Source organism: Meles meles, chromosome 11 (genome assembly GCF_922984935.1).
Source record: "Meles meles chromosome 11, mMelMel3.1 paternal haplotype, whole genome shotgun sequence".
NCBI classification, from domain to species: Eukaryota; Metazoa; Chordata; class Mammalia; order Carnivora; family Mustelidae; genus Meles; species Meles meles.
Window position 1 is genome coordinate 51143293 of NC_060076.1, and position 17788 is coordinate 51161080.

Consider the following 17788-nt stretch of genomic DNA (forward strand, 5'->3'; position numbering starts at 1 on the left):
GATTATAAGGAATGTGAAAAGCTGTCCAGACTTTCCCATCAAATCTATGTTGCATCGTCAGAGGGAGCCTGGGCCTTCTCACCTTTACCCTTTGGAAAAGAGGAGGTCAGATTTTGGAGAAGAGGGGTTGGCACTCCCCCTTCATTTTCTTACTTCCAAACTGAAAACTATTTAGAGAGCAAACACGCAATCAGACATTTTGAGAAACACTTGGGAACTGATAAATCTCCAATGGGACAGCCCTCAAAGTTCATTTGGACCCTTGGCAAGAGGATTACACCTGGTTCAAAGCCTAGGGAAGCCACATCCAGTGAGACACGACTTTCTTAAAACCAGTCAGTTTCAAAAGCAAAACATCTTGTGGTTTTTAAAACTTACGAGGGCTCTTCTGACACAGCGGCTCCTTCTTCTAGCTCTTGAGCTTGCTTGTACCACGGAAGCTTGGCCTCTACTGGAAGCTTCTCTGAGAATTAAGTGCATGCATATAAAAGAGAAGAGGTTAGAACCAATTTGGAATTTTACAGAAATTCCTTTATCTCCTCACCAGTTTCTGATTTCACACTACCTAGAAACAATGCTGATAACCACAAGTGGTACGTTTTTAGGTAAATTTCTGTTTCTGATGATGGTTATATCAAGAAAAAAAATTTTTTTAAATGTTTAGTACTAGTCTTTTTGCTGCCCTTTTATTATGTTGAAGAGCAAAGGGGAGTTTTTTTTTTTCTTATGAAAGTCATTAGTAACACTGACTCGACATGTATACAAAGAGTCATCAAAGCATTTCTTCACGATTTCCTGTTAAAAAGATAGAATATTTATCTTTAGAGATGAACACGAAGTGCAATAAATTATACTGTAATACTTCAACAAATTCTAACTCATTTTTCCTTTTTCTTTCTGGTGAAATGATCTATGCCATATTGTCACAAACAAATCAGGCTGCCACTCCGAAATTCACAAAACATTGCTTTAAGTCTCTGACTCCTTCCATGCCCCCCTAAGGCTCACGGACAGCCAGAATATGAGCAATTTAGGGTCTGCGACCCATAATTTGATGGCTTCACCTCTTTATCTAGCTTTGGCTACACAATTCAGGACAAGCTTCCTAACTACTTCCTGGAAAAAGAAGAAAAAAAAAACCCCAAAAAACTGTAAAGGAGAAAAAGAAAGAGGTTCTAACGGCTCCTACAGAAGTAACTGCCAAGATTCCCATTTTGACATATTTACTAGGATCATTTATAGGGATATTTGCCTTTATAGTATGAGCCAGTGAAGCTCTATCACCATTTTATGACATATAATTGTAAAGATGAAAGAAATATGTCTCTCTATGCATACACCATAGAATTATATGGCATTTTAATGATGTTTAGAGAACCACGCTCACTACTTAGTTGTGAAAATCCAGATTTCATTCTCGATAGTTAACCACAAACTGCTTCTCTTTCTCTGAAGTGGCCTGGTAAAGACAGAGCTAATAAATAAAGGACTATTTAAGTTAGGGGCATCACTTCTTGTCCTCTGTGTGCAGCAATCGTTTCTTGTCAGAAGACAAAGCAAGTGAGAAACATAAAACCGCTAAGGCCGGAAGGATCTGCTAATGTTTAAACACAGGGACACAGGCCCCTTATGCATACATCGTTTTACAGGTAGCCCACGTCTCCCAACTAAGTGACTCAGTCAGCCGTGCCGTGTCTGCCAATTCTGTTTCAGTGAGGAAGCGTTCAGCCGGCACTGTGAGGCCTGCCATTCTCTATTGTCTGTTTGAAGTGGATCCTGTCAGAGGTACTGGTGGCCTCTTCCTCCCGTAGGTGAGGACACTGATGATAGTCAGGAGTGGAAGGTGACACGTGTGGAGAACTGACTGTATTAATTAATTAATTAATTACTCAGGCAGTGAGCTAAGCATCCTGTCTGCACTATATCTCATGTAATACTCACATATCTCTGAGGTAGTTACTATTACTAGCCCCATTTTACAGATGAGGAAACTGAACTTCAGTTTACTGAGAAATGGAGGGAGAGATATGTATTTATTACAATGAATCAGGATTTGGGGTATTTTGAGTTTTATTTCCATCATATCATTTAGATTTCATGATGCCATTCACTCCCACCAAGGGCACCCTATAGTAAATAAAGAGGTACACGGTGGCTGATTTTCTGGGAAATGTAATGGTTGAATTAAGAAACAAAAGGGAATCATATTTAATAATAGGAGGTAGCTTCTAATAAGGAGTTCTCTACTTCTGAATTGTTTGCGACTTGGGTATTTTCTATTTTCTTGACGCGGTTGGCAGCAATATCAGCAAAGTAAGTCCAATCAGCCTAAGTGCCAGTCTGTGCAATTGTAACAAACCTTGCTCACTCAGTAAAACTTCTCCAAAATTTGCTTTTTATAAACTATTTGCAGTATCTGTTAAATTCCAATTTATTCCAGATTTCCATTTCAAATTATGGTTCTGGAATCTTGTCTCGTATTAATGTTTTAATTTTCAATTTAAGAAGCAACTCCTTTCTGTTTCAGCCATGAGCAGTATGAGTACTCCTAATGCCTTTGCTGCTTCCCAAAGTAGACACTCTCCGATTGACCACATTATTTCTAACAGCAAGAAAGGTGACTAGTAAATTACACATGCATTTCTCCAACATCTCTACAATATCTCCTTTCAAGCAGATGCAGTTGATACTTTTCAGCAACAGTCTTCAAACAGCTTCACAGCCCAGGAGAGAATTATGTATGTATGTAGCACTTAATAACAATTTGCAAGCAAAATGATTGGAAAGATTTTTAGGAAGAGTTAAGCCCACTTAGTAGAGTCTAAGGTCCATAAAAGGGTTAATTGAGAACACTAGGGACCTTTAAAAATATCCCAGGAATTTCAAACAGTCCGCAAAGAAGACACATAACAATGAAAAGATCCATAATGGAGCACCTGTTGAGTTACCTTTGGGTTTATAGCAGGGAGTGGGTATGACGCATTCCTCTTTTATGTGGGGCTTGGTTTTGGGGCTACAACCTCCTGTGTGCATCCCACGATGGTCAATGCAGAGGACCACTCGATACCTGAGGCCCTGGCCACATGTCACCGTGCACTGGAAGGAGAATGCAAGAGAGAGGAGACTCATAGCCAAGCTTTGTTTCCTTTGCCTCGTTTCTCACTCAAGAGTCTTTTAAGGGCTGCTTTTACATAAGGACTCCCGGTGGTTTTGTACCATTTCTTACCATTCATGGAGTCTTTGTTCTATTTGGTATTTAGGGTGAAGGTGGCTGAAAATTCAATCACTTTCAATTTCTTAGACTTAGATTAGTTCGGCAGCATTCCTTAAGCACCCCTGTGTGCTGAGTCCCAAACCAAGCCGCAAAAAGGAGAAAAGAAACTGTAGAGTGCGCTCACTTTTGATTACTAACACTGCATTTGACTTTATTTAGTCACTTCGTTAGCTCCCACATGGACATTAACCCTTTGTAAACTGCCATATAGTAAATTTATATTGCAGCATGGCTGATCCGATTGATTATACTGACATGGTCAAAAATGTTTCAGGGGGTTGACTCAATGGCCAGATGTAGACGGCACCTCAGTGCTTCTAGACGCCAGGGAGCAAGTCTAGATAGAGAGAAATGTCACAGCTCTGATCCTGCTGCCCCAAAGCCACACGGTGAAGTGAGAAGTCTTTTGCCAACTCTGTGGCTCGGGGCACAGAGTTGACCTCCTCATCTTTCTATCTCTTTTGCCATTTCAAACCTTTTGCATTAGCAGCCAGGAAACCCCAAATAACATATTATTTAAGCTGCTGCAACAGTTTCCCTAATGTTCTAGAATGTTCTGCTTTTAATTATCCTACTTCCTCCCCGTTCTACTTATTTTTCCATTTCCATTTCATATTTTTTTCAATGAAAATACAGATACTTTTAATCAGAATCTACTCTTTACCCTTTTTGGATAAGAAATAACCCAAAACCCAACTGTGGTCTACTGAGCTCTATCATCGGAGCACCTTCTAGACATTGCGGATCAGTCATTTGGCCTCACTGAATCTTGACAGACCCTGGCCTCTCTTTGCTACTCGAGGGAATGTTATGAGAGACAGAGGCTTCTTGGAGTAACTTGAAGAAGTTATGTATATCTACATGTTTACACCGGCTATGCTGGGTTTGGGGCGTGCCTATGTCAGGAGCTAAACTGGATGGCTTCTGGACACCTCAAGAGCAGTGGGGAGCTGCCCAGGGTAGCCAGCGGGGTCATGGCGATGAGAGGGAAGAGTGGACTTACTCTCCTAATGAACAAAGAAAGAGGGCACAGTTACCGGAGACCACTCCTGTGCCAGCCATTTAGGACAGTCAAAAATGTTGCAGGGCTGCACGATGGGCATCTTAGGGGTGTACATGCATTTCCACTCTTCCACTGAGGTGACATGCCCCTGGATGTCCTCCTCCACACAGGAAACTGCCCGGCTCTGGATGCCCCCCCCACACGAGGAGGAGCACGCGGTCCACGGGGTGGCCTCCCACCTACAGAAGCAAGGGGAGTCATCAGGGCGGACATGCACATTGCCAAACCTCCTCAGTGACCTTTCCGACCAACCCCGTTCCCAGTGCCTATTGGGGCAATCAGGTTCTGAGAGGCTACGGTCCACAGATCGGAAAGCCATCTAATACCTAATAGCAGATGAGGGAGAGCAAAGGATTCAGTGTCGGCAAAAGTGCTCTGGAAACCTCGAAACTCTGCGAAAGTGTAAGAAATCACTCTTTTGAGAGTTGTCCACAGGGCGACCTGGGCTGTCTGTAACCTACTCAGAAGAGGACTATTCAGTCCCTCTCCTTATAGTTTGAATATATATTCTGTGTATCATATTTATATTATTTCATATTTTATAAATATATCCTGTATCTTTGTTATATATAATATTTAAAATATTTACATATTTAAAATAGATATAATATTTAATATAGATACTTAATATTAGTATTTATAATATTAAAATATAAAAAATATATGTTTACTAAATGTCACTCAATATCTTTGTCAAGATTACAACTGGTTACTCAGTTAACACGAACAGTTTGCACCTGGGCTTTATTTCCCATTTTCAATGCATTGCTTTATCACTTAGCTTCTGGAAACTTTTACATTGAGAAGCTCATGAATGGTCAAGGTAAACCAAACGTTCATCCCCTCTCCCTTGTTTCTACAATCATCAGCTATGGGACTATATGGACTCAGCACAATTCTGATGTTGAAACTAGCCCATCATTACACTAACAAGCAAAATTAATAGTGTGAGGTATTATCTTCTCATTCCTTAACTGTTGAGGGATACTGGCAGTTAGCATTTCCCGGACAAAGAACTGTGGGAATTGTGAAGAAAGTTTGATTTGGATTGGAAAACTGAATTGTGAAGAAAGTTTGATTTGGATTGGAAGGCTGATGGCATTGGAATCTAAAGATACAGTTACCTAAGGGAGAAGATTACAATATTATCAATAACATTTAAGAGAGTTCCATTGATTTTTTTAGAGCTCTACACAGCTCTGAAGCATTTGGGACCAGAAGCTGACAGATATTTTTGCCTGATTCTTTTCTCTCATCCTGCAGATTTAGAGAATATAGAATTTTTAAAAATAGAAATACTGAGACTGAGCCTGTCTTTCCTGCATATGTTCTGCTTGTTGCTGAGAATGGCTAAGGAACTTCAAGATTTCTCTTACAATTAGGAGGCATATAATTTTAACGAGAGAGAAACAAAATGTCACCAAGTCGATCTACTTGGAAAGTTAAATGTAAAAATTTTGCAAAGGCATACCGTGGAGATATCAATTATCCTTTAAGTAAGAGTTCATGTATATTGGGAACCTGACTTCTCTTTTGCATGAGCGTGGATATGGTGTGTTTCGCAGTTAACAGAGGATTTTCCTCCACATTTTCTCTGCACCGTTTGAGTCTAGGCAACAACTGTTACCTCTATTGCCAACAGCCTAAATGTGCTGCCAAGTGCTATTGTTTTCCTATGCATATTTCCCCAGGAGAGACAAAAGAAAATGCTATTATGGGGAAACTGAGGCCCTCTCTTTGGCCCTTAGAGACTTTATGAGCCCTTTCAAGAGAATGAAGCAGCTCTGTAGAGGGTGTCTCTTGAAAAGGCTTAGATCGATTCTCATTGATCTCCGTGTAAATCTCCGGAGAGCTTCCCTCTGTATATGGATAACAGGCCTGATTCAGAATGATATGTAAGTACGTATTCACATTAGATTTGATCTGACAGTGAAGTGGGAATATATTTTTGAATGCACATTTAATCTCTTAGAACTTTAAGATGCCATAAAAAAAAGCACACTTTCTAATCGGTACTCAAACGTCCCTAAACTTGACCCTTCTAAAGAGACAGTGATTAATTTCTGTCTCAACATTTGGACCTGACCCATAGTGTGATTTCACAAACAGGAATAAGTATTCTTTTCAGTGTCAGCGGTCACAGAAAGACAAATGATGCTAATATTATTCTAAGAATTTATAATATGGGTCCATCATACCCATACTTCTATATGTGAAAAATTATTGTGTGAATCTTGCCATAATAATAGGGTTATGAGGAATTTCAAGGCAAAACATGTCTGAGTGCTTTAAAGAAAGTATAATAAAAGCTGAGAGAAGCCATCAGTTGGAATATCTTAAAACAGGGACCAGGTAAGTGCTTGGGGGGTGGGGGTGGAGAATAAAAGCACATATACAAGATCCCTGCCCTGGAATAATAAAAATGAGTTCATATACCACGTATTTTAATTCTGATAGCTTTAGATTTTTAAAACACATAGTATGTTTAAGAAATTCTCAAAACTAAGAGTGATATGGAAAATTTGTGTATGCTAATTATGATTTAATAAGATTCCGTTCTCCTATTATGTTCAGGTATATGTCCCAAAGACTGAAAGCAAGAACAAAAATCTAAAAATTCATTAACTTTGCTTTGTTATCTATACTTGTGGTCTAAAACCCATTTAAATAATCAATATGGAAAGCCTTCTGCCTTGATCAGAAGGTAGCTGCTATCTGAGAATCATTTTTGACCTCAGTTTTTAACTCTGGGTCATTTTGGAGATTCAATTCTTCTTGTAGAAACATATTTGTAGAAATTGCTTCCATTTACTAAGATTTTATCAATTAAGCAGAACTTTAGCAGAATCTAACTTTAGAATTAGCTCAGTAACAGAAGTGCAAGGAGTAGGAAATACAGTCTGTTTATTTGTGATTGTCCTTTTCCACTGTGATGCACAGACAGGCCAATGTGTACACAGGAGAACATTAAGGAAGCCCATTTCAATCTATCATTGAGAATATTGGGCTTCTGACATTTGGGGGAAATTAAAACGTATAAGAAATGAAGTTTAACTTAAGACAGGCATTAATCATACCGGAGAAATACAAACAAGAGGGATCACAGATATGAAAGAAACTTGGGGGTGCTATTATAAGAAAAACACAAATTCAACGTTGCTCACCCCTGACATCCAACTTTTTTTTTATGATAAAATATATGGCCTTCCCACAAACAGATATGTGTCCTGTGGATACTTATTTTACAGATACAGAAACTGAAATCAAATGAAATCTTGGTTCAGTTAAATTCATCTTCTTATATTTTCATTCCATTTCTTTTTTCAAGAAGCACTTACTATAGAAGTTTGGTTCTGGATCAAGCCAGCAAAATGATCTATCAGCATTCTAAAGTCACTTATCATCTTTATCAATATAGTCATAGAAAAGTGGGAGGGAGCTAACTAATAGTGGAAAAACTTAAAAAGATTCAATGCCCCTCTCTACATGCTACTGTTAGGATGGTTAAAAGTGGGTTCTGTACCAGTCACTGGAAATATTTAAGTAGAGGCTGGATGACAGTTTGCACTGGGGTACATGTATTATCTAAATCTCTGTGTGCATACCCGTGTGGTATGCACTAAATACACATATGGATATTTGTGCAAATACACTCGTTTATAAATGTAGGGCATATGAGCGTGATTGCTTGGAAGGAGTAGGACAGGGAAGCCTCTCTGGGGAGCTGAGCTCAATGACCTCATGAGCCCCTGTTTGGATTCCATTTCATGAAGCGTTTGGAAATTTTCAATCAAACTTTTTTTTTTTTTTTGTAGTTCAGAATAAAGTTATTTTCTAGGCTTGGTTTGGTTTGAGATTCAGGAAACTACCATGGATTATTCACACTATTTGTGATCTAATGGAAACTCTGAGTTCTAAAGAGGAGCTGATGCCCTCGAGTCCAAGTGAGCAAGGAGGATAGAGCAAAGGCATCTCCTAGCACAGGGGTTCCATCAAAGCCCGATTCTAATTTATGTTGTCTGGAGACCTGTTTCCAGTGCGGCAGATCACACACTCAAGAACTGGCGTATTTTCGAGCCTCTCCAGTTTTCGTATGAATATATTAATAAAGAGAACAAGGTCTCTTAAAAGTTCCTCCGTCACTTTTTTTTTTCTTGTTGAAAAATGGCCCGTCCTTTAAAAAAGCAGCACAGCACATGGAATTGGGTATTTTGAGAAAAAAATGTCCCCCAAATGTTCTGAACAATATCATTGCCTTTTGGTACACAATTATAATTTCTCTGCAACACAAAGAAGATATTTAAAGCCCCTAGGCAGAATAATACCACATCTGGAATCCCACATTTGCGGTTCTGGGATAATGCCTCTGGCAGTGTTTGCTTAACAGTTAGCAACAGGGCTTTAATGCCTAGGGCCCTACTGCAGAGAAACAGAAAAGGACAAATGGAATTAAAGAAAGACACAACATAACCCGTACACTGTATCTAATCAGAGTCAATGACTGTGTCCACTTCAATGTAATAGGATCCTATCTTAAAACTGGTTTTTGAATGACCAGCTTAGAGTTTGAGCAGAGGCAGAGCTCAGGATGGGTTGCAAAATATGCTTCTACCAGCTTACTTTTACAGGAAAACACACAGTCTACAGCTACATAGATACATAAAAGAAGCAGAAGGCTGATTTACTAATTCTAGCATCAGGATGGTTGATTTACGTACCGAGGAAGGGGATGGTAGAGGTCATAAGGCATGATCTGCTTGTATCCGTCACTGTTAGGAACAATAATGCCAACCCTCTGAGTAGAAGGTACACACAATAAAATAAACACTAAATGATTACATTATACAAGTTTTGTTAGACAAATGCAAAACAACATTAATAATCGTCTCTGAAAACAACACTACAACAGTTCAGTATCTTTATACTCGCAGATGCGTGAGGATGGGGCAAGTTCAAGGGCAGCATTTACTATAATTAGTTCTCTGATCCAAGCAGGAAATACCACTGGAAAGGGTGGTGGCGAGAAAACTTGGCACCTCATCATTAACTATGACACAATAAGCTTGTAAATGTTCTTTAATCCCCCCAATTATACATCCTATGAGGTCATTATTATCATCATTATTCATGTTACTTCCAGATGCTCCACAAGCAATTACAGTTACTGTCTCACTCCTGATGAAAGAGAGAGCTCAGTATACGAGTATGTACCTGGGGATCGCCAAAACTCGGGAATGTGCATGAGCAAAAACATTTCTTCCCTTGGCATATCTCAAGATTTTAGTAAATATCTGGAAAGCAGTCACTGGGTTATTGTTATGAAGGGAGAGAGAACGAGTGAATATAGTAGGCAACTAGCAATCAAAGCAAGTTTCCTACCAAGATAAAAGCAGAGAACTTAAAATGGATAAAAAATATGAAAAATCTTTTTGTGGTCTATAAAAATGTGATATAATGTTAACCACTATTACAGTGCTGGTTGTGATGGTCGTGACCGTTGCTAGTCTATCTGGTGCCCTGGGAAACATGTGAGATTCAGAGACAATCTAAAGGAGCTATAAGAAATGACTTTATAGGGTGTATAGCTAATGGATTCACAAGAAATGATATTATAGGGTGTGTGGAAGTCCCCAGAGGCCTTACGGACTCTAATAAACTACATTAAACTGCTTCACTGATTTCAGCTAAAGCTTCTAATTGGCAAGATTTTCTTGCAGCGTCCCCTGGCTTGTGGAAGATTTATGACGTATTGGTCTCAGATAAAAGGGCTATTAATAGACCCTCCGTCAAGAGTGGGAGACAGAGAGGGCTCAACACACAGCTGTCAACCGTGGTACAGAACAGGGTAGGGCATGAGCAGAAGAGATGTATTATTGTAACTGACGAATGATAGGAAGTCCCTCTTTTGAATAATGAAGGAACTCACATAGCCTCTAGGTATCCCTGGGGGAGAAGGATGGGTATATATTTATATATCCACATTTGATATAAATGTTGATGTTTTTATTTAAATGAATAAACTAAGGCTTCAATTTTAATTTCATTCTCTGATATAGGATGACACAATATATTTTTTATTTTTTTAATTAATTTTTTATTAACATATAATGTATTATTAGCCCCAGGGGTACAGGTCTGTGAATCGCCAGGTTTACACACTTCACAGCACTCACCATAGCACATACCCTCCCCAATGTCCATAAATGAACCACCCTCTCCCACCCCCCTCCCAGCAACCCTCAGTTTGTTTTGTGAGATTAAGAGTCTCTTATGTTTGTCTCCCTCCCAATCCCATCTTGTTTCATTTTTTTCTTCCCTACCCCCAACCCCCCCCCCCCACTATGCCTCTCAAATTCTTCATATCAGGGAGATCATATGATAATTGTCTTTCTCTGATTGACTTATTTCGCTCAGCATAATACCCTCTAGTTCCATATAAGTCATTGCAAATGGCAAGATTTCTTTTCTTTTGATGGCTGCGTGTTCTTTTTAGATGGCTAGCAAATCTTAGCTTTTGGGTAAAATGGGTGAGCTCGGGTGGATCAGATAAAAACAGCACTGACTTGAGATGATCATAAATAAGAGGGAGTGATAAAGAGGGTAATTTCTGAAGAAATGACTGAAAGGTATGAGGATACATGAGAGAAATTAAATTTAAAGGACAAGGGGAAACAAAGCTATGAAAAATAGATATTTTTCTATTCCCAGGAGAGACAACCATTGGCATATTAATTTGCTTGTTTATCTTACATGACTGAATTTCTATATTTATCTGTATGATTAAAGTTTTTGTACTCATTTGCTAGGCTAGATTTTCATTGCGTATGGATGGGCATCTCCATAAAGTAACAATATTCATGAAACTCAATGCTGCCTTTTGAGTAAAGTCAAAATCCTGCAGCTCTAACAGAAAAATGGAATGGATCCTAACATTGAACTTTTCTCCCTGTTTTTCCAAGTTAGAGAAAGTTCCTCTTCTTTTCTGCCTTCTTCTGACAAAAAAATTGAATGTGAAAGACTGATCCTATCTTTTATTAGAATCATGTGCTCTTTCCAATAATTCTTTTTTTTTAAAGATTTTATTTATTTATTGACAGAGAGAGAGAGATTTCAAGTACGCAGAGAGGCAGGCAGAGAGAGAGGGGGAAGCAGGCTTCCTGCTGAGCATAGAGTCCAATGCGGGGCTCGATCCCAGGACTCTGAGATCATGACCTGAGCCAAAGGCAGAGGCTTAACCAACTGAGCCACCCAGGCGTCCCTCCAATAATTCTTACGTTTAGTAATTAAGGGAATTTTCTTTTTAAAGGAGCTATATTTTTTAAAGAATTCCAACCTTCCAAAGTTCTTCTAATAACTTTGGATATACATCTAATAGAAGTTAATTAAGAAATCATCGAATTGACTTAGCTATTATATTTGAGCTAACCCAAGCATTTTTACTCACACCAACATCACCTTCTAAATGCAAAATGCAGTCTGTTGTCTTCTCTTCTGAAAAATTTTGATTTGTTATCCTCAATATTAGAATGAACGCTGCAGATCTCTGCCAACTGATTTATCAGCTGATGATATTTAAAATGGAGTCAGTGGCATTGGGGGAAACAGGCTAGAGGAGAAGTGGAATAAAAGGGAGTGTATATAGAATTCAAGATGTTGGGCTTCGCTTTGGACTGATTTAGAAATTGTGTTTTTGTTTGCACAAGGACCTCTAAATCTGGATTCAGCAAAACTATAGCTATATTTGTCTTTCTATGGCATGGGTCATGATGAAGACTCATAAAATCATTCTGGGGCACCTGTGAAAACAGAAAGATGTCAAAACAGTGGTGCTCTGTCCAGTCTGGTTAATGTATGCTCATGTGCATGGGCTCTGCTCTCTCTAGGGGTTCATGCTATGGCCTTGGCCTTTCATCACACTGTCACAGAAGGGTAGGCACTATGCAGTCAAATGCTCTACCCCTGAGCTATACCCCCAAGGGTAGGCACTATGGCCCAAATGTAACTTCCCATTGCTTACCTTTAAGACACTTGGCCTTTTTCTTAGGCAAAGTGTACATATTGAAGAATGATGAAAAGGATGCCATTCAGGGACCTTAAGAAGCTCTTCCCATGTTCAGGGCTTGGGGTGTGTGTGTGTGTGTGTGTGTGTGTGTGTGTGTGTGTGTGTTGTATGTGTGCATGTGCAGGCATTCAGACATGATAGGTGGGAAGTCATGGAGGAGGCAAAAACAATTTTAAAAAATGATCACAAGAGAAGATGTAAGAAACAGTTGGTTTTGGGCAAAACCATATATTCTTCATTGCTTTAACTATCATGATCACGCATACACTTCTTACACTGGGCAGCGACCTGACTCCACTGGACTCTCCAACATCAGAGATTATGGTGGGAAAATGAGAAGATGAGGATGAGGTCATTCTCGACTCAAAGGGTGTCAGTAGAAAAAAAACAGGGTACCTCCTCCTTTCAAGGCACACACCTTGCTGAACTGTGCAATGATGGGAGAATGCTTCCGTGTTAAGACAGACTCATGTAATGAAATATTATGCAGTCATAAACATGAAGCCTTTTGAACTATTTTTAATGACATAGAAAATGTTCAAATGTAATGGCAACTGAAGAAAATTCAATGCAAAGTAGAACCTACCATGTGAAACACAATACTAAGAAAATTCATGTGTTCATAAATCTATATAATCACTTTCATAGTTCATATATATGTGTCTATGTGTGTGTAAATAACATATATACTTATTTATATGTATTTACACATACATATGTCACAGAAATATATTAGGAAAAGATAAAAACAGTTGTTAGTTCCTGGTGTTTGCCTTTGTACTTTTACATTTTTCTGTTTTCCAAGTTTTCTATAATGTATAGTCACAAGAATTAAAATATTTTTTTAAAGATTTTATTTATTTCTTTGACAGAGAGAGAGATCACAAGTAGGCAGAGAGAGGCAGAGAGAGGAAGGGAAGCAGGCTCCCTGCCTAGCAGAGAGCCCGATGTGGGGCTCGATCCCTGGGATCATGACCTGAGCCGAAGGCAGAGGCTTTAATCTACTGAGCCACCCAGGTGCCCAAGAATTAAAATATTTAAGCAAGACAAAATACAAGTTTGAGAAAGTATAAAGCAGGAACATTTAAAAATATGATATAAATGGGTGAAATGAGACCATCACCTCAAATTCTAAGTGTCACTTAAAGATTATCGAGTCTGTTTTGAAATCACCTCAGAAGCTATTTTAGAACCATATCCTTGACTTTAAATGGCTTCAAAATCAATCCATATTCAGGCTCACACTATTTAGCAAATTTCTCTCCAAGAAAAATCCTAATGGAACTATCTCTATGAGAGCCTAATTTGTGGGGTTCTGGGTTCCTTCTATAATGGAAATGAACCATACCAAGTCCTTTTGGTGTTAAATGTCCCTTTCTGAGAATCTCTGATGACCTCTTTCTTCTTCTCCTGAGCTACAGACTTCCGGACAGCTGGATACTCTCTAGCTTTGTCAAGCTCAACGTGTCCAGATAGTTCATTATCTTCCCCCGTGATCATGGTTAGTGTTCAGACACTACCATCTTCCCCCAACCCAGGCCAGACTCTACAGGATGTCTTTGGTTGCTTCTCCTTCCTGTGCTTCCTACTGGAACTCAGCTCTGCCAGTTGGGAAGTCTGACCAAGGACATCTCCTTGTGACACAAGTTTGGGGCCTTTTGCAGTGGTCAGCTAACAGATTTCTGCCTGCAGGCACTGTCTGCTTCAACCCAGTCTGCTCACTGCTGTCATAGAAACCAGTATTTTATTTCCCAGCTCAAAAATCTTAAGTGGCTCCATGATACCCAGTGAAATTTCTTAGTCAAGGTCTATCTCTTCTAAAGCCAGTCTTTCATTTCCCTTTCAACATCTGGCCAGAAATTCACTCTTCCTCTTCCAAACACCCACTGCACTAACTCCACTTGTCACTTTTAAGTATCTACTAAGTTCTAATTATGTATAACTTTCCTTTAGTTTAATATCATGGGGCAGAATCCATATTGGTTCTCTACTGAATCTCTTAACACCATGCCCTGGGCAGAAGCAATTAGTGCATATTCGCTCAAAGAAGTCATGCTGTTGGTATGCAGACACAGAAGCAAGCAGTACCATCCAGAATTAAAGCAAATAAACAGAACCAGGTCAAAGAAACTCCCCAACCAACCGTCAGTCACTGGGCACATTTTTAGTTTCATTCCTTGCCTTCCTCTAGTTCTGCCATCTGTGCAAGGGGGATAAACAGTTTTGGGGCGGGGGGAGGCAGTTAAGGAAGGCTGCTCTGGTAGCAGAGGTGATTGGGGGATTTGGGGAGGAGAGAGGACAGCTTAATGACACCTGCGCTTCTAGCCGGCTTGGCTTAACTCTGCATCTCTTCCATTGGGTATCTCCCAGAAATAGCCACGACAGCTCGTAAAGCTCTCCTCATTCTTGTCTCATGTGTCTTTCAGGTGTCATGATGCTTTGTCACCATACAACTCTCTCCGGGCAGTGTTGGGGCCCAGTCCCTGATTGATTCTGCTTTGCCTTTGCCATGGTAGCAAGCATCGAATCTGTACCAGTTAGGCACTCCATTAAAAAAATGAATGAAATTGTGGGTGGTGGAGGGAGCAACGGCACAGAAGAGAGTATTTTACCTTTTCTTGACAACTCTGGGGCAAGAGAAACCCATCTCTTCCTAAGCATCAGTTTAGGATGGGGCAGGAGAGAGGTGACCAAAAGTTGGAAAAGACAATAATATTCATGTATTCTTGGGTCGTAGAGCACAAAGGATCATGGTATAATAAGAAAAAGGACCCCCTGAGGAGCTGGGAAATGGACAGTCAGTTCTCCTCTCTGTCACTCTCTGTGATCTTGAGGGCCTTACATTTGAACTTCTGCCACAGCTAAGGACTGGAGGAAATCAGGAGTTTTAAGAAAAAGTAGCAGCAGGGGCTCGGAAACCCATCTCACGGAGCTCTAGCTCACCTCTCCTCTTCCTAGTGGCTGCTGGAGGCAGAACTTGCAGCTCTGTGGACCCCAAATTGAAAACTACTGAACTAGGTGATCATCTCAAAATCTTTCCTACTCTAATATTTGGTGACTTCTTAAAGCACCATGGGCCTCCCTAAGCAAGATGGGATCCAGCAAATGAGAAAATATTCTGTAAAGAGGTCATAATCTTTTTTTAAACATTCATTTATCTTTTGGAACCAGACCCAAAGAACCCTGTCCATCATCCAGGCTTTGAAAACATTTTTAAGGCACATATTCATTTTTCTGCAGTAAAAGCCACTGGGGAGTTTTTGATCATTTGACCCCCTATATTAAGTTTTCCTCACATTGCTACTTCTGTGGTTCATATTCTTGATATTAATGAACGCAATTTCGGAATTGCTTTTAAGTAAGTGGGACTAATATTTCTTTGGGGTTTGTTTATCTCTTCCTCTACTTCCTCAAGTGATTGGTCACCTTTTGGATGGAGTAAACATCAGTATTTATGCTTATATAAAAGAGGCTTGTCTAACCTGGGTGTGTAGTCTTTTCAAAGACCCAGAGGACCAAACTTCCCATAGACATGCAAAGTTGTTAGTACTGTACTGATTGTGGGGGCCTATGTTGGACTTAAACCAGATACTATGGGGTGCTAAAGGCATCATGAAGAATAAGGTATCAGTAGCATGAATGGCGTCAGCTGAGTTTCCATTCTAGAGGAGGTTAAGTCTGGAACTGGAAGCACTTAGATTTACAACACAGCTTTCTTTTGCACAATCTAACCTGGGGCAGATCCCTCAACCTCTTTAGCCTTCAGTTTGTTTATCTGGAAATACAGATAATAATCTCTGTTTTGCTAACCTCCCAGGGATTGTAAAACTGAATTGAGATAATAGATGTGAAAGCTCTTTATAAACTTCATAAAGAAGTAATGTTGAGCATGTCATTTTACAGCTTTGGCTCTCAGTTTGATAATGATAGCTGACTTCTGTTGAGTGCTTGGCACCTTGCTAAGAGCTTTATGTATATTATCTCATTTAGTCCTTGTACCTACTCTCCTACAGGAATATTTTATTCATTTTACAAGTAGCAAAACTCGGTTCTAGAGAAGAAAAGAAGTTACCAGTTAGTAAAGCCAAAGTGAAGGAGGTTAAAATGGAGGATGATGCGAATACCTGTTCCATTAACTTGCAGGTTAATTAAGAGAATTACATAAATAATTACACATTTCAAAAGTGTAAGAGGTATTGTAACAAGTGATTATCATTTTGATATATAATAACAATTATATAACAAAATAACAATAACAATATAACAATATAACAATAACAAGTGATTGTCATGAGCTGGTCTGGTAGAAGGACTGAAGTGCCCCAATAATGGAGTTACAAACTGATTGTCTGATGGTGTGCGTGAGAATGTCACTAAAAACTTGAAGGGTATGGCCATGCATCCTAAAAAGAATCAGAACTCTGCTTTTTTACCTCATTAGAGATAATGAATGAAAGTGGACACGGGATTTTATGGTGATCTTTTTTCTCGCTTACTCGTTAGCATCTCAGAGCAATATATTCAAATAAGGTTGATTGAACAGAAGTTGGTACTTTTCTAAATCATTTACATCTTGTAGCAAAACAAAAAGACTTCGAAGATGAGGAAAACATTTCATTATATTTTAATTGCTAACGAGGCAACCATTTTCTAGCTCTTACATTGAGTTCTCCTTTTTTGGTGACTTGGCATAAATCCCATTGGAGTTAAATGGCAATGTCTCACAGCTGGTTAAATGGGGATTATTAGGCAGTTGCACGCTGCGAATTATGGAGATGCCAATTATCTTAATTTCTCATGGTTGTTGCATTTTAAAACTCTGATACATGTGATTTACTTTGATGAAGTTTTTTTTTAAGGAATTCATGTCTCTTGCTGTTAGAACAACAGAGAATTCCATTTCTAGACCCATAGAAAATTCTGGGGTCCCATCTTTTTCTGGTCATGGAGGAGAAAGCTGCTTTCTGAAAAGTTCAGCAGTTTCTCTCTGAGGTAACACCAACATTATCATAATCATGATCTTAGTCATAATAGCTGTAGCAACTAACATTTCTGAGGGCTTATCATGTGTCAGACATTCTGCTAAGCTCTTGAAATATCTTAGGGCATTTATTCCTCATGATGACTCTGTGAGGTAAGTACTGTTATTTTCCTCATTTCACAGGATAAAAGATGGAGACTTAGTAAGAACACGTAACTGGCCAAAAGGTACTCAATCAGTAAATGGCAGAGTCAGGATCCCAAGCCAGCCTCTTCACTCCAAAGCTCCCCTCCTAATCACCAGTCCGCACTGCCATTGGACTAGTTAGTCACCAAGTTAGCGTGACCAAGTTTTTACATGCCCACTACACATAATGGCTCTCGAGATGAAGATTATTTCTTTAAAATT

At 39.3% G+C, this 17788-nt stretch overlaps 1 protein-coding gene across 2 annotated transcripts in view; it reads right to left on the reverse strand.

The window, feature by feature from the left end:
• Window positions 1-17788, reverse strand: part of ADAMTSL1 (ADAMTS like 1) — a 935024-nt gene that overhangs the window by 219492 nt on the left and 697744 nt on the right. For both annotated transcript variants that reach the window (XM_046023640.1, XM_046023641.1), the window contains 4 exons: window positions 9056-9106; window positions 4312-4516; window positions 2949-3096; window positions 379-463 (listed from right to left, as the gene is read on the reverse strand). In XM_046023640.1, the coding sequence (XP_045879596.1) occupies window positions 379-463; window positions 2949-3096; window positions 4312-4516; window positions 9056-9106 (489 nt within the window). The remainder of the gene's footprint in view (window positions 1-378; window positions 464-2948; window positions 3097-4311; window positions 4517-9055; window positions 9107-17788) is intronic.